The sequence below is a fragment of the Coregonus lavaretus genome, assembly GCF_964263955.1.
Source record: "Coregonus lavaretus genome assembly, contig: HAP1_SCAFFOLD_4064, whole genome shotgun sequence".
NCBI classification, from domain to species: domain Eukaryota; kingdom Metazoa; phylum Chordata; class Actinopteri; order Salmoniformes; family Salmonidae; genus Coregonus; species Coregonus lavaretus.
In genome coordinates this window covers 31,034-54,442 of record NW_028165657.1, presented here as the reverse complement: position 1 = coordinate 54,442, position 23,409 = coordinate 31,034, and the positions used below count along the sequence as shown (strand labels likewise).

At 42.8% G+C, this 23,409-nt stretch overlaps 2 protein-coding genes and 1 long non-coding RNA gene across 3 annotated transcripts; 1 reads left to right on the top strand and 2 right to left on the bottom strand.

The window, feature by feature from the left end:
* Positions 1–1,996: 1,996 nt before the first annotated feature.
* LOC311115638 lies at positions 1,997–3,263 on the bottom strand. The gene is made up of 3 exons (XR_014611302.1): positions 3,085–3,263; positions 2,466–2,580; positions 1,997–2,139 (listed from the first exon to the last, which is right to left on the bottom strand). It is a non-coding gene; the product is annotated as an uncharacterized lncRNA (long non-coding RNA).
* Positions 3,264–9,342: 6,079 nt separating this feature from the next.
* On the top strand, positions 9,343–12,382 carry LOC311115641 (uncharacterized protein; the record flags this gene model as incomplete). The annotated part of the gene is made up of 6 exons (XM_084190804.1): positions 9,343–9,413; positions 10,365–10,509; positions 10,589–10,720; positions 11,631–11,876; positions 12,056–12,172; positions 12,270–12,382. The coding sequence occupies exons 2-6, from the start codon at positions 10,365–10,367 to the stop codon at positions 12,380–12,382; spliced, it is 753 nt and encodes a 250-aa protein (XP_084046930.1). The 5' UTR covers positions 9,343–9,413.
* A 1,100-nt stretch (positions 12,383–13,482) lies between these two features.
* LOC311115642 (tumor necrosis factor receptor superfamily member 5-like) lies at positions 13,483–21,543 on the bottom strand. Its single transcript, XM_084190805.1, has 10 exons — positions 21,480–21,543; positions 21,299–21,353; positions 18,815–18,925; positions 15,755–15,904; positions 15,511–15,595; positions 15,121–15,179; positions 14,898–15,014; positions 14,367–14,386; positions 14,100–14,223; positions 13,483–13,842 (listed from the first exon to the last, which is right to left on the bottom strand). Exons 1-10 carry the CDS (start codon positions 21,513–21,515, stop codon positions 13,574–13,576), a joined length of 1,026 nt encoding a protein of 341 aa, XP_084046931.1. The 5' UTR covers positions 21,516–21,543; the 3' UTR covers positions 13,483–13,573.
* Positions 21,544–23,409: the final 1,866 nt, after the last annotated feature.

Genomic DNA, 23,409 nt, shown 5'->3' with positions numbered 1-23,409 from the left:
GAGCAATCGGGGGAGAAGGGGCTTGGTCAGGGAGGTGACCAAGAACCCTATGGTCACTCTGACAGAGCTATAGAGTTCCTCTATGGAGATGGGAGAACCTTCCAGCAGGACAACCATCTCTGCAGCACTCCACCAATCAGGCCTTTATGGCAGAGTGGCCAGATGGAAGCCGCTCCTCAGTAAAAGGCACATGACAGCCCGCTTGGAGTTTGCCAAAAGGCACCTAAAGACTCTCAGACCATGACAAACAAGATTCTCTGGTCTGATGAAACCAAGATTGTACTCTTCGGCCTGAATGCCAAGCGTCACGTCCGGAGGAAACCTGGCACCATCACTACGGTGAAGCATTGTGGTGGCAGCATCACGCTGTGGGGATGTTTTTCAGTGGCAGGGACTGGGAGACTAGTCAGTATTGAGGGAAAGATGAACGGAGCAAAGTACAGAGCGATTCTTTATGAAAATCTGCTCCAGAGCACTCAGGACCTCAGACTACGGCGAAGGTTCACCTTCCAACAGGTCAACAACCCTAAGCACACAGCCAAGACAACACAGGAGTGGCTTCGGGACAAGTCTCTGAATGTCCTTGAGTGGCCCAGCCAGAGCCCGGACTTGAACCCGATCGAACATCTCTAGAGAGACCTGAAAATAGCTGTTCAGTAACGCTCCCCATCCAACCTGACAGAGCTTGAAAGGATCTGCAGTGAAGAATGGGAGATACTCCCAAAATTCAGGTGTGCCAAGCTTGTAGCATCATACCCAAGAAGACTCGAGGCTGTAATCGCTGCCAAAGGTGTTTCTACAAAGTACTAAGTACTTAAGTAAATGTGATATTCCAGTCTTTGTTTCCCCAACAATTTCAAAAAACTGTTTTTGCTTTGCTATTATGGTGTATTGCGTGTAGATTGATGAGGAAATAAACAATTTAATCAATTTTAGAATAAGGCTGTAACCTAACAAAATGTGGAAAAAGTCTGAATACTTTCCGGCACTATGTTGAATGAGCAACTAATGAGCACTGAGAGTTTGACAAAACTACCTTATATTTTTTTGTCTAATACGGCTATTTACTAACTTTTGTAGCTCTTCGTTAGACACACGCTTTTTTAAAGTACCGGTAGGTAACTGTCCTCTCCAAGTTTAGCTGGAATTTAGCCCGGGAAATATTTGCCAAATGTGATTGGTTGAATATATGACATTGGCCTACGTCTCTTCTTGCGCTGCTCCAAATATCAGATCTCAACAACATTGAAGAAGTGTTAAAAGCATCAATCAGCAGCGGGAAAAAGTTGAGGGATAGGGCTGGAGAAATTTAACCACTCTCAAATTCATAGACAGCTATGCAAAGACTGACCATCCATGATATCAAAATTATAGTTTGAACCATGTTTTGAGGCTATACATTTACTTTGTTTACAAACATTGGAGTAAAACAAGCTTATATTTGAGGTTCTGATGGGGTACTACAGTTCACCTAAGCTCATGGGGGATTTCGAAGTTATATTCTTTAAAAAATCAATGGGTACATATCATTAATTAAGTCCAAGAATTGATGTAGCTACTGCAGATTTCCCCTTTAACATCACCAGCACCACATCCTTATGATATAATATATTGCCATAAGGGCAACGTGACTGCAAAAGAGACAGGTTGGAATGTCAATTCTCATCAAATTAATAGTTAGTCAATGAAATACGTGACAAATCGACCTTTTTTTCTAAATTAGTAGTGTTTTAATTTGTTGATTAAATGAGGGACATGATTGTTTGGTTGCTGGACGTGGGACAAAGGGCAAAAATGAGGGACTGTCCCGCACAATCCGGGACATGTAGTTACCCTTGTGCTGGGGCGAACAGCGGCACTGTACCCTTAATGCGGATTTGATCTTTAACTCAATGCATGGAAAAGTATAAGTTCCACCTACGTTACACTCAGCAATGGAAAGGCCCAGTTGTATAAGTGCAGTGTAATATAGTACAGTACAGAAGGCCTACCTTCATGGCACTTTCCACAGCATATCCCGTTAATGCGGTAATGACTCCCCTCATGGCATAGCGACTCCTGGTTTCCATGGTTACTCTCAACCTGGGTCCTATCAGGAGGTGGTGGTGGTGCCGAGAGGGAGGGGTCTACTGACCAGCACTGCAACATTATATTACATTACCTTGTTGTTATAGAACAGAACCAATCAAATACCAGTCATATGTAATTAAAGAAAATATTGTATAACTGATTGATAGGCTACTGTATAGGCCTATTCCTGAAATGAGATTGACTAATTTATTTACTGATTGAATAATTTATTAACACTCAATTGATTGGTGTGAATAATTGATAAATTTGATGGATTTGTGGAGGTTGATTGATTTGACTGATGTATTGCTGAGAGATAAGTAAGACTAGATGGGGCATTATGTTTTTGGTATAGGACTCGGCATTACGCATCTGTTCATGTTAAAGTTTCTCACCAATACGAGCAGAGTGCAAACGTTCAGAATGCATTTTTCCTTCCATTTCCCTCTCAAGATGTCCATTCTTTCACACGACTCTTCTCACTAACGCCATCTTTAAAAAGAACAACACCTGCAGAAAGAAGAGGTGGGCTACCAGGTGTGACAAAACTCTCTTCATAATGCGTTCACTCATTAGGCCTACTTGATCATTTAACTGACCTTTTTTCTAGTGCAAAGAAAATGTTGTCAATATCAATCAGTAGTTCGCTGTGCAAAAATAACTTGTTTACTGCCATGTCTAGGCTATAAAGATATGAACTTTGTATGATTTAAAATGCATAGCCTAGCTATAACGTAAGTCCCGGAAAATAATTTCCCTAGCCTATCGGGCCTCGGCTATACATTTGTCGAGGTAAATTATTTTCCAGACCTTAAGTTATAGCTAGGCTATACATTGTAAATCATACAAAGTTCATATCTAGTTCAAGAATAAACTTTGCTAAAGCTACAATAAAAACCGAGAAAACGTATTTAGTTTCGATTTCACTGTAGCCTACGCCCACTGTTTTAGCCGCAGAAGTCCGATATCAATCTCTTTTCCGAAAACGACAGGCGGAGAGTTACCGCCACTTACCTTGATCAAAACCGCTCCTACATGACAAATGCCAATGCAGTAGACTCTCCTAAATTAAAATCAAATCTGTAGTAAGAGTTCAAGAAATACTTTAAAGTCTAAAAAAAGACGCCGATGTATTAAGTCGCCAGTTCTAGAGAGAGGGCGGACTCAAACGGGAAACTGGACACGTCATGCTCCGTAAGTCATTGCCCCGCTGCACCCAGGCTTCAAGGAAGTCTGAATTGCAGGGCATGATACAGGTTACACAATAGGTATGATGATAAAGGCTTATTTTACTCGATTGAGCTATAGCAGGCTGTGTGCCTAGGGGTCACGAGACATTTCCCAAGTGTATACAAAAACAACTATTGAAGCATCTGCAGGGTGCTAGGGGGGTTGTTTCTGAATCGTGATGTAGTATAATGCTAAAAACAAATTCCCCCTCTGCCTATTGGAGCAACAGGTGAGAGGGGGGGTATGCATCACTACGGCAAGGGAAATATAGTATTCTTTCTAACAAATATATCTACGTACAGTACAAGTCAAAAGTTTGGACACACCTACTCATTCAAGGGTTTTTCTTAATTTTTACTATTTTCTACATTGTAGAATAATAGTGAAGATATCAAACTATGAAATAACACATGGAATCATGTAATAACCAAAAAAGTTTTAAACAAATCAAAATATATTTTAGATTCTTCAAAGTAGCCACCCTTTACCTTGATGACAGCTTTGCACACTCTTGGCATTCTCTCAACCAGCTTCACCTGGAATGCTTCTCCAACAGTCTTGAAAGAGTTCCCACATATGCTGAGCACTTGTTGGCTGCTTTTCCTTCACTCTGCGGTCCAACTCATCCCAAACCATCTCAAGTGGGTTGAGGTCGGGTGATTGTGGAGGCCAGGTCATCTGCTGCAGCACTCCATCACTCTCCATCTTGGTCAAATAGCCCTTACACAGCCTGGAGGTGTGTTGGGTCATTGTCCTGTTGAAAAACAAAAGATAGTCCCACTAAGCACAAGCCAGATGGCATGGTGTATTGCTGCAGAATGCTGTGGTAGCGATGCTGGTTAAGTGTGCATTGAATTCTAAATAAATCACAGAAGACTGTGTCACCAGCAAAGCACCATCACACCTCCTCCTCCATGCTTCACGGTGGGAACCACACATGCGGAGATAATCCGTTCACCTACTCTGCGTCTCACAAAGACATGGCGGTTGGAACCAAAAATCTCAAATTTGGACTCATCAGACCAAAGGACAGATTTCCACCGGTCTAATGTCCATTGCTCGTGTTTCTTGGCCCAAGCAAGTCTCTTCTTCTTATTGGTGTCCTTTAGTAGTGGTTTCTTTGCGGCAATTCAACAATGAAGGCCTGATTCACACAGTCTCCTCTGAACAGTTGATGTTGAGAAGTGACTATTATTTGAACTTTGTGAAGCATTTATTTGGGCTGCAATCTGAGGCTGGTAACTCTAATGAACATATCCTCTGTAGCAGAGGTAACTCTGGGTCTTCCTTTCCTGTGGCAGTCCTCATGAGAGTCAGTTTCATCATAGCACTTGATGGTTTTTGCGATTGCACTTGAAGAAACTTTAAAGGTTCTTGAAATTCTCCGGATTGACTGACCTTCATGTCTTAAAGTAATGATGAACTGTCATTTCTCTTTGCTTATTTGAGCTGTTCTTGCCATAATATGGTCTTTTACCAAATAGGGTTATCTTCTGTATACCACCCCTACCTTGTCACAACACAACTGATTGGCTCAAATGCATTAAAAAGGAAAGAAATTCCACAAATTAACTTTTAACAAGGCACACCTGTTAATTGAAATGCATTCCAGGTGACTACCTCATGAAGCTGGTTGAGAGAATGCCAAGAGTGTGCAAAGCTGTCATCAAGGCAAAGGGTGGCTAATATATTTTGATTTGTTTAACATTTTATCTGGTTACCACATGATTCCATATGTGCTATTTCATAGTTTTTATGTCTTCACTGTTATTCTACAATGTAGAAAATAGTTTTAAAAAATAAGAAAAACCCTGGAATGAGTAGGAGTGTCCAAACTTTTGACTGGTACTGTATATTTCAGGAAGTTGTGTATCCCTGGAAATAATCAGAATTCATGTAAACATAACACTTTTTCAAACATAGCTTGTCTCTTGGCACAATTTACCTGGGTATGGGGTAAATTGAGCATAGGGACAGGGTAGCCTAAGCATTTCTAACTGTACTTTTTAAAACATTTACATTTAACATAGGCTCAGGCCCTGGTGTAACCTCATATCCCAGCAATAAGGCCTTGTATTACACCTGGGAAGAAAACACCAATTGTGGCCAAGAGGGGCGCGAACTCAACTGAGAAAGACATTGTTCATCTTTTAAACTTGACTAATCCCTCAAATGCGAGGTGTCTTCAAAATACTATTCATATTATGCATAAAACGTACAAAATGTAATCATCATTTTTATGGGGTGTATTGATTAGCCATTGGCTCAACTTGCCCCTCGCCAAATCAGAATTACCTTTATTCGCCAAGTACATTTACACATACTCAGAATTTTACTTGGTGATATGGTGCTGCTAGTGATAGACAACATTTAGAAACAGAATACAGACCGCAGAGTTTTAACAAAGTTTACATACATTACATATACACAATAATAATGGTGCAATTTACCCCAAAGAAACCATTTTGACTATATTAGCCCACACAGCTACAAGGGTGCACTTTCATGCTAGGTTCAGGACCTCATATTGTATCTTATAGAGACCCCAACAGATGTATAAAACCAGTGGAGGCTGCTGAGGGGAGGACGGCTCATAATAATGTCTGGAACGGAGCGAATGGAATAAAAACATTTGAAACCATGTGTTTGATGTAGATGATACCATTCCACTAATTCCAGTCCAGCTGTTACCACGAGCCCGTCTTCCCCAATTAAGGTGCCACCAACCTCCTGTGTATAAAACAGTTTTTAAATGATCTACGTTGGTTTATGAAACCTACAACTAGCATCATGAAACCTATAACACAAATGTATTTGACTTTATGAAAATCTGTTTTTTGGACATAACTTGCTTGCCGCTTTTTCCATGTGGTTTCTTCCTTCACAGACTCTATGAAATGATGACCACTTCCTAAATATTTGGTCAAATTATCCATTTTTTGTATGGTTTCCAAGAAACAACTAACCCTTTGGCTCAACTTACCCCTATAGATATCTAGATTATAAATATGCCTTATCTTTCTGTTACCTGTGTTTATCTGATTGTTCAGCAGTGCAGTGAGAGGTACTTCCTTTTTTCAGAACCCACTTCCTTCTCAAAGCTTCACAGCTCTCACCAGCCTTATCAATTTCTCTATCTCTCTCTATCGATCTCTCCCAATCTCTCTCTCTCTCTCACACGCACACGCACACACACACACAAGCCCATCAAGGGTCAGTGCCAATTAGGACTGACAGTTTCACTGTTGCAACCTTATTTCACCTGATAGTGTCATACTCCCAACAGTGTGTGTGAACTCCTCTACTGGCTGTTCTACACTGAACAAAAATATAAACGCAACATGCAACAATTCAATTCATTACAGTTCATATAAGGAAATCAATCAATTAAAATATTAATTAGGCCCTGATCTATGGATTTCACATGACTGGGAATACAGATATGCATCTGTTGGTCACAGATAACTTTTTAAAAAGGTAGGGGCGTGGATCAGAAAACGTGTCAGTATCTGGTGTGACCACCATTTGCCTCATACAGCGCAACACATCTCCTTCGCATAGAGTTGATCAGGCTGCTGATTGTGGCCTGTGGAATATTGTCCCACTCCTCTTCAATGGCTGTGCAAAGTTTCTGGATATTGGCTGGAACTGGAACACACTGTTGTACACGTCGATCCAGAGCATCCCAAACATGCTCAATGGGTGACATGTCTGGTGAGTTTGCAGGCCATGGAAGAACTGGGACATTTTCAGCTTCCAGGAATTGTGTACAGATCCTTGTGACATAGGGCCTTGCATTATCATGCTGAAACATGAGGTGATGGCGGCGGATAAATGGTAAGACAATGGGCCTCAGGATCTCGTCACGTTATCACTGTGTATTCAAATTGCCATCGATAAAATGCAGTTGTGTTCGTTGTCCGTAGCTTATGCCTTCCCATACCATAACCCCACCACAGCAATGGGGCACTCTGTTCACAACGTTGACATCTGCAAACTGCTCGCCTACACGACACCATACACGCTGTCTGCCATCTGCCCAGTACATTTGAAACCGGGATTAATCCGTGAAGAGCACACTTTTCCAGCGTGCCAGTGGCCATCGAAGGTGATTATTTGCCCACTGAAGTCGGTTACGACGCCGAACTGCAGTCAGGTCAAGACCCTGGTGAAGACAACGAGCATGCAGATGAGCTTCCCTGAGACAGTTTCTGACAGTTTGTGCAGAAATTCTTCAGTTGTGCAAACCCACAGTTTCATCAGCTGTCCGAATGGCTGGTCTCAGACGATCCCGCAGGTGAAGAAGCCGGATGTGGAGGTCCTGGGCTGGCGTGGTTACATGTGGTCTGCGGTTGTGAGGTCGGTTGGACGTACTGCCAAATTCTTTAAAACAACGTTGGAAGCAGTTTATGGTAGAGAAATTAACATTACATTCTCTGGCAACAGCTCTGGTGGACATTCCTGCAGTCAGCATGCCAATTGCACGCTCCCTCAAAACATGAGACATCTGTGGCATTATGCTGTGTGACAAAACTGCACATTTTAGAGTGGCCTTTTATTGTCCCAAGCACAAGGTGCACCTGTGTAATTATCATGCTGTTTAATCAGCTTCTTGATATGCCACACCTGTCAGGTGGATGGATTATTTTGGCAAAGAAGAAATGCTCACTAATAGGGATGTAAAAAAATTTGTGCAGAAAATCTGAGCGAAATACGCTTTTTGTGCGGATGAAACATTTCGGGGATATTTTATTTCAGCTCATGGAACATGGGACCAACACTTTATATTTTGCGTTTATATTTTTGTTCAGTCTAGTTACAACACAATTACTTAGTTTTAATTTAATTAATTAGTATTGAGAGATGCACCAACCAACAGTAAAGACTGCTGGAGTGTAGTCGCAGCATGTGCATGCCCTCTAGAGCCTCTTCTGTGTACTAGATGTCATCCAACTACAGTACATCATCAAGAAAATAAATGTAACCTTCAGCCAATGGTAAACATATAATAAGAAAACGCTGGCGGGAACATTAATGGGAATGTGTCATTTGTTTTTTTGGTTAGCAACTCTTTATTGTTTCTGCAGACTCTGTGGCTCAGCCCAGTCATTTCTGTTTGTTACAGTAATCTGTGTATGCTGTATGAGTAGTGCCTGCTCAGAGGCCTGAGGTGAAGGTGGAGCGAGATGTGTAGAGGGTCCTCCCTGCTGCTGTTCCCTGGGCTGTGACAGTTCACCCAAGGTCGTGTGATGTGGCCTGGCTTCTGTGAAAATCAAGGTTGAGCTGAGAAGGAGCAGACCACAGAGTCAATGAAACCAAGTGACCTCTGACTGAGAGAGACACGGCTGCATATGGTTGACACACACACACACACACACACACACACACACACACACACACACGAGACACGCGCACGCACACACACACACCACACGCAAACACACACACACACACACACACACGACACATGTGCACGCACACACACACACACACACCACACACAAACACACACACACACACACACACACTAAACATGATAGGCTAAATATAACATTCAGTTAACCCACAGGAGTCAATGTAGCTCAAAAGATCTGTTGTGTACATGTCAGTAAAGAATGTCATAATGTAATTTCTCTCAGTCTGATCTGAGTATGGTTGACTGGACGGTTTATTTAAATAAGAACGGCTGCTGCTTACAGTGAAGAAAATGACTGGTCCTAAGATGAGTGTAATGTAGTCATATTCACTCTGAAATTACCTTGTCATGAAAGCAACAGAGCGAGGGTGAGAGAGACAGACGGACATAAGAGTGTCTTAAAGATTGTTTTGGAACCTAATATCACCGTTTTTGATGAAACAAGAGAGACAGACAAACGGCAGTGGAAAGAAAGGGGGAGGAAGAGGGTAAATGTAGGGTTTTAAGCGGCACGGTGGTTCAGAGTGAACTAGGGGGGTCGTCAGAGAGATAGAGATAGGAGTTTTTTGAAATGGCAGTTTCCCTTATGACTCATCTTTTGAATAATACTCTGACACACTCTGATCCCCAGTTCAGTCACACAGTCAGAGGGTCCAGGGTCACATCTATCTCATTCTCTCATCCTCTCTGAGACACGGTAAGTCAGGCTCTACACTTCCCTACCGAAACAAGTTTTGTTCAGGTCTGTCGTTAGAGTCCTGGGCTTGTTTGTTGTATCTATAATGGCATACAGTTGGACGTGTTTGTGTCGTTGGTTTTGGTACCGCTTAGTTTTGAACTGTCAGCATGTAGATGTTTTGTCTGGAGTCTGTATCATGTATTCTACTTTAGGTGGTCTCCTGTTTGTCATGTCCTTGAAAAACTGTCTCTTATAGCTAGTGTTAGGGGCCTACGATAATGTCCTGCCATTGCAATGCTTTATCTCTTGATAATATATTGTTGGATGATATCTTTATGAATGCGGTATACACTGAGTGTACAAAACATTAGGAACACCTGCTCTTGACATAGACTGACCAGGTAAGTCCAGGTGAAAGCTATGATCCCTTATTGATGTCACCTGTTATATCCACTTCAATCAGTATAGATGAAGGGGAGGAGACCGGTTACAGAAGGATTTTGAAGCCTTGAGACAATTGAGACATGGATTGTGTATGTGTGCCATTTATAGGGTGAATGGGCCAGACAAAATATTTAAGTGCCTTTGAAGGGTGTATGGTAGTAGGTGCCAGGCACACCGATTTGAGTGTGTCAAGAACTACAATGCTGCTGGGTTTTTCAAACTCAACAGTTTCCGGTGTGTATCAAGAATGGTCCACCACCCAAAGAACATCCAGCGAACTTGGCACAACTGTGGGAAGCATTGGAGTCAACATCGGCCAGCATCCCTGTGGAATGCTTTCGACACCTTGTAGAGTTCATGCCCTGATGAATTAAGACTATTCTGAGGGCAAAAGTGGGTGCAACTCAATATTAGGGAGGTGTTCCTAATGTTTTGTACACTCAGTGTATGTCAATGTTCTGAAGGTCTTGTAAAATGTCTGTTAAATATTGACTGTCTTCCTCTCTCTCTCTTCATCCCTCTCAGATGTATCTCTTCTGGTGGATCACCCACATCTTTCTATCCCTCCCTTCTCTCCTCTCTCTTGTCCAATCCCTCACATGCGACAAGGAGAAACAGTATGCTTGGCCACAGTCAGTAAGCCAATGGTGCTGCAACAAGTGTCCACCAGGTAAGCCATTCGAAAAATACTTTTATCAGGTGTGTGTGTGTGTGTGTGTGTGTGTAAATTACTGTGTTGCTCTTTGCAGGTCAGTATATGGTGAGACGCTGCACTGGTCAGAACAGCCCAACCCAGTGTGATGACTGCAGCAACGGCTACTACTCAGACAGCTACAACATCGACAGCAGCTGCAAATCCTGCAATGGCTGCAGCATGAGTGGTGAGTGTGTGTGTGTGTGTGTGTGTGTGTGTGTGTGTGTGTCTACACATTTCCACCAACCTATGATTGGCACTGATGCTGGTCTTGTCTGGCTGTCTAAAACTGTTACTCACCTGTTTTTCTAAGTCATAGTTATGAAGGACTTTGCACATGAAAACACATAGCCTGCTAGGGATTTCCCCCTTCACTGTACCATGGTGGGACACAGTCAAAGAGAGAGAGGGGCAATGGGAGGGGCCACTGAGAAACACTGACTCACCCACCCAGGAGGAGAGGAGGGTTGGGGGGCCTGGACGGCAGAAGGGAGGCATGTCTACCAAGTCATGTCAAGGATATCAGTGGTGATGGGGGGGATAGTGGGAGGGGTTAGTGGTAGACAGATAGATACCATCTCACCGGTGGAAATAACCTTTTTACTTTAGAGATAAACATCGGAAAGTGCAGCAGACAGAAATTCATATTTTCATCATATGTTGTCATTGAGTGTGGCGGGGGACCAAAAACAGAGACTATCTAACTATTTTAAAATGTCAACCTGCAAACAGAGGGAAAGCACAGAGGTGGGAGAGGTTTGAGAGTAGCCACAAACTCACAGTGAACACGTTTTAACTGTCAATCTAGTGAAATGGCTGCTGTGTGTGTGTGTGTGTGTGTGTGTGTGTGTGTGTGAGAGTGAGAGAGAAGGGTGGGGTCAGACGGTAATATACACTTCAGTTCATTGTGAGTCAAAACCTGATTCAACAAGGTCCTATGAGTCATTTTGAAGATGAGCTATTTTCTCATATTCAGGCATGATTTTAGATTGTGTGTTTGACTACGTGAATAAAACAGTATGTCAATGTCAGTATACATGAAGGGACACAAACGAATAGACCACTTATGACTTGTGTTCCTGTGTGTTATGTTACAGAGCTGGAGTATGTATCTCGCTGTTCGAACAAGAGAAATGATGTGTGCAGCTGTAAACTAGGCTACCGCTGCAGAGGCAGTGGCACGTGTCTGGACTGTGAGGAGAACCCCAGCCCGACCACACCCAAACTGACACCTCCCATCATGCCAGCTACAGTGTCAAACCACTCGGTGCCTGGCATCCCTAACCATAGAGCTGAACCTGTCACCGAACCTGGTACTGGGCCCAGCACAAAACCAAACCAAGGTAAACTACAATAAAATACAATGGATACAAATTATGAAAATGTTCAAAGTGACATGTAAAAATGCCATGAGAGCCAAACAGAAATTAGTCCTCTCTCTCAGAAAGGTGTTCATGTGTACGGCCCTGACCCCTCTCTCTCTCTCTCTCTCCACTCCCATCTCTCATACACGCACAAACAGATGATAGCAAGTGGCTCCCGGTGTGTGTGACTGCAGTGTGTGTGTGTGTACTGCTCACCTGCCTTGTTGCCATCTCAAAGCTCAAACCTGTTCTGCGATGGATTGGTTCAACAAACAGTAAGTCCACGTCACTGTTCATCTGTCCTGTAGTTCTATTGAACACAATACATATGCACGCACATTTGACCTAACCCTCATCTTATTGGTCCATCAGGCTTCTGGTCTTCCAAAAAGATGACTCCAGCCAATCAGAGCACAGCGGAAGAGAAAGTGCCCATGCCGGTCCAGGAAGTGTGTGGAAAGCCAGAGCTGCTACTGGACGTATGATGGAGGAAGTGGGTGTCGAAGGAGAGGATGAGACCTCACAATGGGACAGCGAGCTGGGAGACCCGAGAGACAAACAGACTACCTCACATTCCCATTGATGTGAAGCCAACCTTAAGGCTAGACAGGCTGCTGTATTGTTGTTATGCAGTGGCTTCTGTATCTAGGGCTTTCAGAGAGGACAAGAAAATAGGACAAAAGACACTTTGAAGTATGAAGACACAGGCTAAAGATGAGAGGGGGGGGGGGTGTATGTGACCGAGAAAGAGCGGAGAGTGAGAGTAACTGGAAGAGTGTGAACGAGAGAGACAGAGAGAGACAGACACGTACACATGCGCACGCACGAATGCACACACACACACAATCATTTGTGTGCTGAATACATGTACAGTACATGTTTATGTTGAAGATGTTTTACACCTTCGTTACAATTATGCTTTTTGCTGTATCTATGCTTTATGCTAGTGTATACTCTTACATAGTAGTGGTTGTTTAAAACATACAGTGCTGTATTTTCAATAAAGAACAGAATCACAAATGTTACCAGGCTACTATAATTTCATGCAATCACCCCATCACCTGTATTAATAGAAACATTTGCTTTTAATTTGTGCAAAAACAGTTCAACGTGCCTCATGAACACAGAGAAAAACAGGTAGCAACAGTTGAGACTGAAAGATTATTATACAGTACAATAACAGGAGAGCAAGTGCATGTGAGCATGACCACCATGGTGAGATGTCTAACTCTATCTAGGTCTAGGTCAGAAATGACCACCATGGTGAGATGTCTAACTCTATCTAGGTCTAGGACATAAAATAAAGTACATTCTAGAGTTTTGGGATTCACCTGTGTTCTTCTGAGAGTAAGGGCTCTATTCAATCCGTATCGCAGAAGTTCAGCGTTACAGCTTGATAGAAATGTAAAGGCAATGTTCCCGAGTTAGGGGAGACTGCATTCACGGTAAACGCTGTATATGTCGGCTCAATCAGAAATGACCTTACCTTTACATTTCTATAGCTCAATCTGTAACGCTTAAGTGATACAGATTGAATAGAGCCCCAGGTAGATGTTGTCCCTTACCACTGATCGAGGGTCAGACCAGTCTTAATCCTCCTTATGATTAACATTAGGATGTAGGGTTGGCTAAACTGATCCTAGAAGGGAAGCTTTCACATGGAGTGTCCTCTGATCTCAATCCCCCTCCCCTAATAGCACCTCCTCTTTGGAAATGTGACTGTCCTTCCCTTGTTCCTGTGAAGGGAAGAATACACAGTCCATCTCTCCATTCCTCTCCTCCTGGGATAGATGGATGTTAGGGGAGGGTGTGGGGTGGGCTGGACATCCTTCTCCTTCCTCATCCCTCTCTTTCTGCCCTCTCTCTTCCGTCCCTCCACCCATACCAGTGAACTGGTTGAGTAAACTGAAGATGACTGTTCCAGCATTGTGGACATGGACCGGGCCTGAGAGAGACACAGACAGAGAGAAAGTGATATTAGATTCTATATTCATCATCAGCCTTATTCACTATGGATCTTGAAACTAATCAACTTCCCATGCTAATCCCCCATGGACATCAAAGCATCATATTTGCAAAACTTCAAGTTAAACGACTGACGTGCATCTATAGCAAAACCACAAGAGTAACTCAACCATATTTAGATTCCTTTTTTTTCACGATCTTGGGGTGAAAATAATGATTTGTATGTATCCATAGTACCCATATTTGCTGCTGTAAGAGGTGGTGGGTCCACTGTCTGGTGCTTAACACTGGGCTGTGGTTGTCTAGTATGGTGTTGATAAGTTGGCTCTTTGGTCTTGTTAGGCGACGCTTCTCTTACTCCCTTCATAAGAGCACAGAAATCCATAGTTACTGGAATACACAATTGTCAACAATGCCTATATAGGGTTGAGGTCAGGCACACACAAATGACAATGTAAACATTACACACATAATGTAGTTAGTTACCGTAGGTATTACACATACCTTGTTACAGAACTTGAGAGCTGGAAAAAACAGACAAAAATATATTAGTCAACCCAGCAAACTGATGGTGAGCCATTCATGGGTATTTCATTGATGAATCATCTATGATTGAAAGGGCAATGTTTTATTTACATTTTACATTTTAGTCATTTAGCAGACGCTCTTATCCAGAGCGACTTACAGTTAGTGAGTGCATACATTTTATCATCTAACTCCGCATTTTAATGCTTTCTAGGTACATGTAGACACTAGAAACAGGTAAGTAGGTCTACACAGAGAGAGTGTTGCAATTCTTTCATTAAATTACATTCACGAGAAGCTACAGTTGGCTCCCAGTGCAGACCTACTTCTTGAAAAATCCTGAGATCTGACATCACTGTCTAATCCTTCTTCATCTCATTCTAGTGTCCAGAGAGAGCGAGAGAGAGAGAGAGAGAGAGAGAGAGAGAGAGAGAGAGAGAGAGAGAGTTGGTCTGCTCTAACACAATGATCTAACTACAGTTGAGACTGAACTGAGGAACACTGCCTTACCTTGTTTGAAACAGGCTTCATCTCCTGGGCGACGGATACATAACAGAATGATAACGGCTAGGATTCCAATGACCACCATAGGACACAAAATGGCTGCCAAGTGTTTGCTGGTGTCAGCTGGTGGGGAAAGGAGATGGAGAAACTACTGTATCTGTACCTTACCACAGTTTCAATATATGCTGACTGTAATGAAAATAACTGATGGACACACACACACACTCACCTGTTGTGTGATGTGTGGCGTTGCCTGCTTGTGAGACTGGTGATCCTGGAGTGTCACAGCTGGGTGAGACAGAGGTAAAGGACTCATCATGTAACACATCCATACACATTCACAGCCTGTCAACACTGAAGTGGGGCCATGCCACTGAGCTGAGAAATGTATTTAATATCCCAAATATCCATTACCACTTTGATATATGACAATTCTTTGATACCGGATCTTCTGGTATGAAGGTTATATACAATAAAATAACAACCTTGCCAGAACTAGCCCTCCTGACAGGAGAAGGCTTTAACCAGAGCCTCTTTATCTGTCTGGTTACAGTATGTGACAGTCTGTGACAGTCTGTGACAGTATGTGTAGGGAATATAAAAAAGGATAAAGGCTCACTGGGGAGGTTGACAGCGTCCAGCGGAAGAGGAAGTCCTGCTGTGTTCAGAGGAAGTTCCTGTCTGGTTGTTTCTGATGCCCACTACTGTAATCAGACAAAGTGCACACAGGCAGGAAAACATCAACATCTATCCACAACCAAACACACTGATTCAATATCCAGAACCTGGCAAAAATACAACACAGTGAAGGAAGACAGGCATAAGAGAAGGCCAATGGGCAACACACACACACAGTACAGTACCATTGCTAGGTGGCAGCAGCTGAGGGATCATCTCACAGTCTCTACAATTTCCTGTCTGGTCATCTTGGTCGGTGCAGGTAAAACCAGGCTCACAGCGACATCTAGCGTTCGATACAGAAGTGCACGGCTCAACCTCCACCAGGTGCAAATCTGACACACAGACCCAAACAAACACAGCCAAAACAAAAGGTTTAGTTAGTACAGCTATTACATGGTAATAAATAGTGTCCATACTGTAGACATACATTCTATGACTTTTGGTAAGAAATTACATATATGGCATATGGAAATCATAAGAGGGCGGTTTATGGAGATAGGGGGGACGGACTGAGAGTAGCTGAGGGGTGGGTTTAAAAGCTCATGTTCTATAATAGTTATGACTGAAAACACGATGTATAATGTATAAGCACTATCTACAGTGGGGAAAAAAAAGTATTTAGTCAGCCACCAATTGTGCAAGTTCTCCCACTTAAAAAGATGAGAGAGGCCTGTAATTTTCATCATAGGTACACGTCAACTATGACCAGACAAAATGAGAAAAGAAATTCCAGAAAATCACATTGTACGATTTTTTATGAATTTATTTGCAAATTATGGTGGAAAATAAGTATTTGGTCACCTACAAACAAGCAAGATTTCTGGCTCTCACAGACCTGTAACTTCTTCGTTAAGAGGCTCCTCTGTCCTCCACTCGTTACCTGTATTAATGGCACCTGTTTGAACTTGTTATCAGTATAAAAGACACCTGTCCACAACTTCAAACAGTCACACTCCAAACTCCACTATGGCCAAGACCAAAGAGCTGTCAAAGGACACCAGAAACAAAATTGTAGACCTGCACCAGGCTGGGAAGACTGAATCTGCAATAGGTAAGCAGCTTGGTTTGAAGAAATCAACTGTGGGAGAAATTATTAGGAAATGGAAGACATACAAGACCACTGATAATCTCCCTCAATCTGGGGCTCCACGCAAGATCTCACCCCGTGGGGTCAAAATGATCACAAGAACGGTGAGCAAAAATCCCAGAACCACACGGGGGGACCTAGTGAATGACCTGCAGAGAGCTGGGACCAAAGTAACAAAGCCAGCCATCAGTAACACACTACGCCGCCAGGGACTCAAATCCTGCAGTGCCAGACGTGTCCCCCTGCTTAAGCCAGTACATGTCCAGGCCCATCTGAAGTTTGCTAGAGTGCATTTGGATGATCCAGAAGAGGATTGGGAGAATGTCATATGGTCAGATGAAAACAAAATAGAACTTTTTGGTAAAAACTCAACTCGTCGTGTTTGGAGGACAAATAATGCTGAGTTGCATCCAAAGAACACCATACCTACTGTGAAGCATGGGGGTGGAAACATCATGCTTTGGGGATGTTTTTCTGCAAAGGGACCAGGACGACTAATCCGTGTAAAGGAAAGAATGAATGGGGCCATGTATCGTGAGATGTTGAGTGAAAACCTCCTTCCATCAGCAAGGGCATTGAAGATGAAACGTGGCTGGGTCTTTCAGCATGACAATGATCCCAAACACACCGCCCGGGCAACGAAGGAGTGGCTTCGTAAGAAGCATTTCAAGGTCCTGGAGTGGCCTAGCCAGTCTCCAGATCTCAACCCCATAGAAAATCTTTGGAGGGAGTTGAAAGTCCATGTTGCCCAGCGACAGCCCTAAAACATCACTGCTCTAGAGGAGATCTGCATGGAGGAATGGGCCAAAATACCAGCAACAGTGTGTGAAAACCTTGTGAAGACTTACAGAAAACGTTTGACCTGTGTCATTGCCAACAAAGGGTATATAACAAAGTATTGAGAAACTTTTGTTATTGACCAAATACTTATTTTCCACCATAATTTGCAAATAAATTCATTAAAAATCCTACAATGTGATTTTCTGGATTTTCTTTTCTCATTTTGTCTGTCATAGTTGACGTGTACCTATGATGAAAATTACAGGCCTCTCTCATCTTTTTAAGTGGGAGAACTTGCACAATTGGTGGCTGACCAAATACTTTTTTTCCCCACTGTATCTAGATGTAATGTGTATGGGGCTCCTGAGTGGCGCAGTGGTCTAAGGCACTGCATCGCAGTGCTAACTGTGCCACTAGAGATCCTGGTTCGAATCCAGGCTCTGTCGCAGCCGGCCGCGACCGGGAGACTCATGGGCAACGCACAATTTGTCCAGGGTAGGGGAGGGAATGGCCGGCAGGGATGTAGCTCAGTTGATAGAGCATGGCGTTTGCAACGCCAGGGTTGTGGGTTCGATTCCCACGGGGGGCCAGTATAAAAAAAATATGTATTCACTAACTGTAAGTCGCTCTGGATAAGAGCGTCTGCTAAATGACTAAAATGTAAATGTAAAATATCAAATTACTTTATTCTTGCTAAGTAACTACTGTAAAAAAATGTTTTATGTAAGATGGGTGTAGAATGTACATGTAACAACAAAATAAAAAGCTGTAGGACCTCCCAAGTGGCGCAGTGGTCTAAGGCAATGCATCGCGGTCTAAGGCATCACTACAGACCCGGGTTCGATCCCGGGCTGTATCACAACCGGTGTGCTCGGGCGGCGCACAATTGACCCAGCTTCGTCCGGGTTAGGGGAGGGCTTTGCGGGGGGGGGGGTTTACTTGGCTCATCACGCTCTAGCGACTCATTGTGGCGGGCCGGGCGCCTGCAAGCTGACTCTGGTAGTCAGTTGAACGGTGTTCCCTCCGACACATTGGTGCGGCTGGATTCCGGGTTAAGCGGGCAGGTCATGTTTCGGAGGACGCATGACTGGACCTTCGCCTCCCGAGCCTGTTGAGGAGTTGCAGCGATGAGACAAGATCGAAATTGGTGAGAAAAAAGGGGGTGAAATAAAAAATGACCTGTTAAAAAAAAGTGTATTTTCTTCCTCCGAAGATGGGCCAAAAATATATAAAATAAGAATGATAAAAAGTTAACAAAAAAATAACAAATAAATGACATAATGATTTACAAACAGTATACAGTTGAAGTGTTTCTCACTAAATAAAGTGTTACTCAGATGTTACATTGCTCTGTGAATGAGTTGTGTTTATGTACCACGTTTGCAGTCTTTGAAGCAGGAATGACAACTGGACTCAGCGTTCAATTGTGTTGTGTAGGAACCATCACGACAGGGAGAGCACTCTGAACAGGACCTCTGATAATGACCTGAGATAGAGAGAGAGGGGAGGTGAAAGATATGGAAAGATATCAAATCAAGTTTATTGGTTGCATACACAGTTTAGCAGATGTTATAGCGGGTGCAGCGAAATGCGTATGTTACTAGCTCCTAACAGTGCAGTAAAATGTCACAAATAAGTACACAAATAATTTAAGTGTGTTTTTTTAATAAGAAATCAAGAACGTCGGGTTGAATCCAATTAACAACCCAAATGCAATCTATGCGTATGTACACTGGAAGATTTACTAAGAATTATATGTACAGCAGTAGATACAGTTGAAGTCGGAAATTTACATACACTTAGGTTGGAGTCATTAAAACTTGTTTTTCAACCACTCCACCACTTTCTTGTTAACAAACTATAGTTTTGGCAAGTCGGTTAGGACATCTACTTTGTGCATGACACAAGTAATTTTTCCAACAATTGTTTACAGACAGATTATTTCACTTATAATTCACTGTATCACAATTCCAGTGGGTCAGAAGTTTACATACACTAAGTTGACTGTACCTTTAAACAGCTTGGAAAATTCCAGAAAATGATGTCATGGCTTTAGAAGCTTCTGATAGGCTAATTGACATAATTTGAGTCAATTGGAGGTGTACCTGTGGATGTATTTCAAGGCCTACCTTCAAACTCAGTGCCTCTTTGCTTGACATCATCGGAAAATCAAAAGAAATCAGCCAAGACCTCAGAAAAAATATTGTAGACCAGCACAAGTCTTGTTCATCCTTGGGAGAAATTTCCAAACACCTGAAGGTACCACGTTCATCTGTACAAACAATAAACACCATGGGACCACGCAGCCTTCATACCGCTCAGGAAGGAGACGCGTTCTGTCTCCTAGAGATTAACGTACTTTGGTGCGAAAAGTGCAAATCAATCCCAGAACAACAGCAAAGGACCTTGTGAAGATGCTGGAGGAAACAGGTACAAAAGTATCTATATCCACAGTAAAACGAGTCCTATATCGACATAACCTGAAAGGTCGCTCAGCAAGGAAGAAGACACTGCTCCAAAACCGCCATAAAAAAGCCTGAAAGCCAGGAAGTTAAAGCTTGGTCGCAAATGGGTCTTCCAAATGGACAATGACCCAAGCATACTTCCAAAGTTGTGGCAAAATGGCTTAAGGACAACAAAGTCAAGGTATTGGAGTGGCCATCACAAAGCCCTGACCTCAATCCTATAGAAAATTTGTGGGCAGAACTGAAAAAGCGTGTGCGAGCAAGGAGGCCTACAAACCTGACTCAGTTACACCAGGTCTGTCAGGAGGAATGGGCCAAAATTCACCCAACTTATTGTGGGGAGCTTGTGGAAGGCTACCCGAAACGTTTGATCCAAGTTAAACAATTTAAAGGCAACGCTACCAAATACTAATTGAGTGTATGTAAACTTCTGACCCACTGGGAATGTGATGAAATAAATAAAAGCTGAAATAAATCATTCTCTCTACTATTATTCTGACATTTCACATTCTTAAAATAAAGTGGTGATCCTAACTGACCTAAGACAGTGAATTTTTACTAGGATTAAATGTCAGGAATTGTGAAAAACTGAGTTTAAATGTATTCGGCTAAGGTGTATGTAAACTTCCGACTTCAACTGTATATTAGAATGAGCTATGTTGGGAATACAGTATTTAAATACTCAGTGTGAAACGGGAAGTGTCCAGTGGTTCAATGTCTCTAAGACATGGGACAGCAGATATGGAGTAAAGGAAATGAAGTTTGGGAAAAATATAGGGAAATAGAGCGATAGAGAGAACGAGCTAGAAAGAGAGGAGCGAGGAGAGAGTGAAGAGACAAGGGAAGTTAAGGCATAAGTAAGCACTACAATAACAATACGAACTGATAGACGCTGCAGTTTTATAAATGTCCTGTAGTAGACCACATGAGTATTGGATGTCAGAACATAATGCTAACTCTTTTTGACACATAGGCACACACACATTCAGGTACCGTTTTAGTACACAGTCTGTTGCTGACTGAGAAGAGAGGGAGTATAGTGACAGAGAGCAGAGAATAACAGGAAGAGATGGAGAGCTCAGAGCGAGAGCCTTTTGGCCTAGTCTGCATACTAATGAAGGATGTGGTCATAGCACAGCGCTCCAGTTCTCATCATGAGAGAGAGAGAGAAACCATCTCATAGTTTCCTCATGATTCCTAAGAACCTATGCACATTCAGACACTCACATGCGCACACTCACACACATTCTGAAACAAACTATTAATGTAGAAAATGGTAATATGTTGTGATTGTAGGACGAAGTGATAAAATGTGGAGATGAGGGCAGAAAAATAAGGGAAATATAAATCAAATAAAAAGTAAGGGGCTATCATGAAGGGCATTTCTTTCTCACCTGGCGGACACAGTCTGCACTGTCTCCCTGCATCCATGTAGTATGTCTCTGTAGTCTGACAACACACAACACAAACACACAGTCTCATGAGATCTATGATACTGTCAAACGGTTATAACAGATTTCATAAGCAGTCATAACAAATAATAAGAACGGACATAAAAAGGGACAAAATGGTTACCAGAGGATATGAGAATGCTAGGTGTGCAGACAACATCAGCGCAGCCACAAAGAACTGTTCCACCGCCATTCTATAAACAATGATAAATCATTAACTATCTGTCATTTGAGTTCATTCAGTAACATTTCTAAATAGGTATTAAAAAGTACACGCAACAAATAATGCCAAAAGACATTATAAGGTTACTACATGTTGAAAATCTGTACATTTATCATAATTTGATGGTGACTGCACTAACTTCTAGCTTTGAGCCTCAATTCAGTTCAAAATATATCAATGTAAAAATCTGTGGTGAAAACAACCAACACATAAGATAATCTAGTCTTACCTTTAGCACTGCCAAGTATTTGTTGTCTATAACTTCGACTCTTCCCCCCCCCAAACTATTATTCTCTAAGGTGTGTCTCTCTCTCTCTTCTCTACCCATCCTTTGCGTCATTATTTCCTTCACCTGTGACATCTTCCTCTCTTCCTGTCTATCCCGCCCACTGTGTACTGACAGTGATGTGGTGGTGTATTTACAAGCTAGAGACAGACAGGCAGACAAGACATGCAGACAAGACAGGCATGTCAACAGGGTGACTAATGCTTCTGAACCAAAGTCTCATCATTTTCGACACATATTAAGATGTGAAAGACAGATTGTCACAAAAAATTTCTCTCGCTGTCCTCGTAAAGATAGCATATCAGGCAGGTGCAGTTCAGGAAGTACAGACACATATAGTAGCCAATGCAAGTGGGTTTCTAGCCTCCAGTGATGCTATCTCTTTCATCTTTACCCAACGCTTAGGTTTACCTCCACTGTACTCATATCCTTCCATATCCTTGTCTGTACATAATGCCCTGAATCTATTCAACAACGCCTGGAAATCGGCCCCTTTTTTCCTCTGTACCCAACGCACTAGAAGACCAGTTCTTAAAGCCTTTAGCCGGATCCTTATTCTACTCCTCCTCTGTTCCTCTGGTGATGTAGAGGTTAACCCAGGCCCTGTAGCCCCCAGTATCACTCCTACTCCCCAGACGCTATCATTTGTTGACTTCTGTAATCGCAAAAGCCTTGGTTTCTTGCATGTTAACATCAGAAGCCTCCTCCCTAAGTTTGAGTTATTCACTGCGTTAGCACACTCAGCCAACCCTGATGTTCTAGCAGTGTCTGAATCCTGGCTTAGGAAGGCCACCAAAGATTCTGAAATGTCCATTCCCAACTATAACATTTTCCGTCTAGATAGAACTGCCAAAGGGGGCGGAGTTGCAATCTACTGTAGAGATAGCCTGCAGAGCTCTATCATACTATCCAGGTCTGTGCCCAAACAGTTTGAGCTTCTACTTCTAAAAATCCACCTTTCCAGAAATAAGTCTCTCACTGTTGCCACTTGCTACAGACCCCCATCAGCCCCCAGCTGTGCCCTGAACACCATATGTAAATTGATTGCCCCCCCATCTATCCTCAGAGTTCGTATTGCTTGGTGACCTAAACTGGGATATGCTTAACACCCCGGCCGTCCTACAATCTAAACTAGATGCCCTCAATCTCACACAAATTATCAAGGAACCTACCAGGTACAACCCTAAATCCGTTAACATGGGCACCCTCATAGATATCATCCTGACTAATTTACCCTCTAAATACACCTCCGCTCTCTTCAACCAGGATCTCAGCGATCACTGCCTCATTGCCTGCGTCTGTAATGGGTCCGTGGTCAAACGACCACCCCTCATCACTGTCAAACGCTCCCTAAAACACTTCAGCGAGCAGGCCTTTCTAATTGACCTGGCCCGGGTATCCTGGATGGATATTGACCTCATTCCGTCAGTAGAGGATGCCTGGTTGTTCTTTAAAAGTGCTTTCCTCTCCATCTTAAATAAGCATGCCCCATTCAAAAAATTCAGAACTAAGAACAGATGTAGCCCCTGGTTCACCCCAGACTTG

What these genes read in the sequence shown, in the direction of transcription:
- LOC311115642 (XM_084190805.1), bottom strand. Translation starts at nt 21,515, where the DNA reads ATGTTGTCTGCACACCTAGCATTCTCATATCCTCTG. An exon ending in GTGCAGACTGTGTCCGCCAG is followed by an intron (nt 18,926 to 21,298) that starts GTGAGAAAGAAA and finishes TCTCTATCTCAG; the next exon opens with GTCATTATCAGAGGTCCTGT. An exon ending in CTCTCAAGTTCTGTAACAAG is followed by an intron (nt 14,224 to 14,366) that starts GTATGTGTAATA and finishes GCTCTTATGAAG; the next exon opens with GGAGTAAGAGAAGCGTCGCC.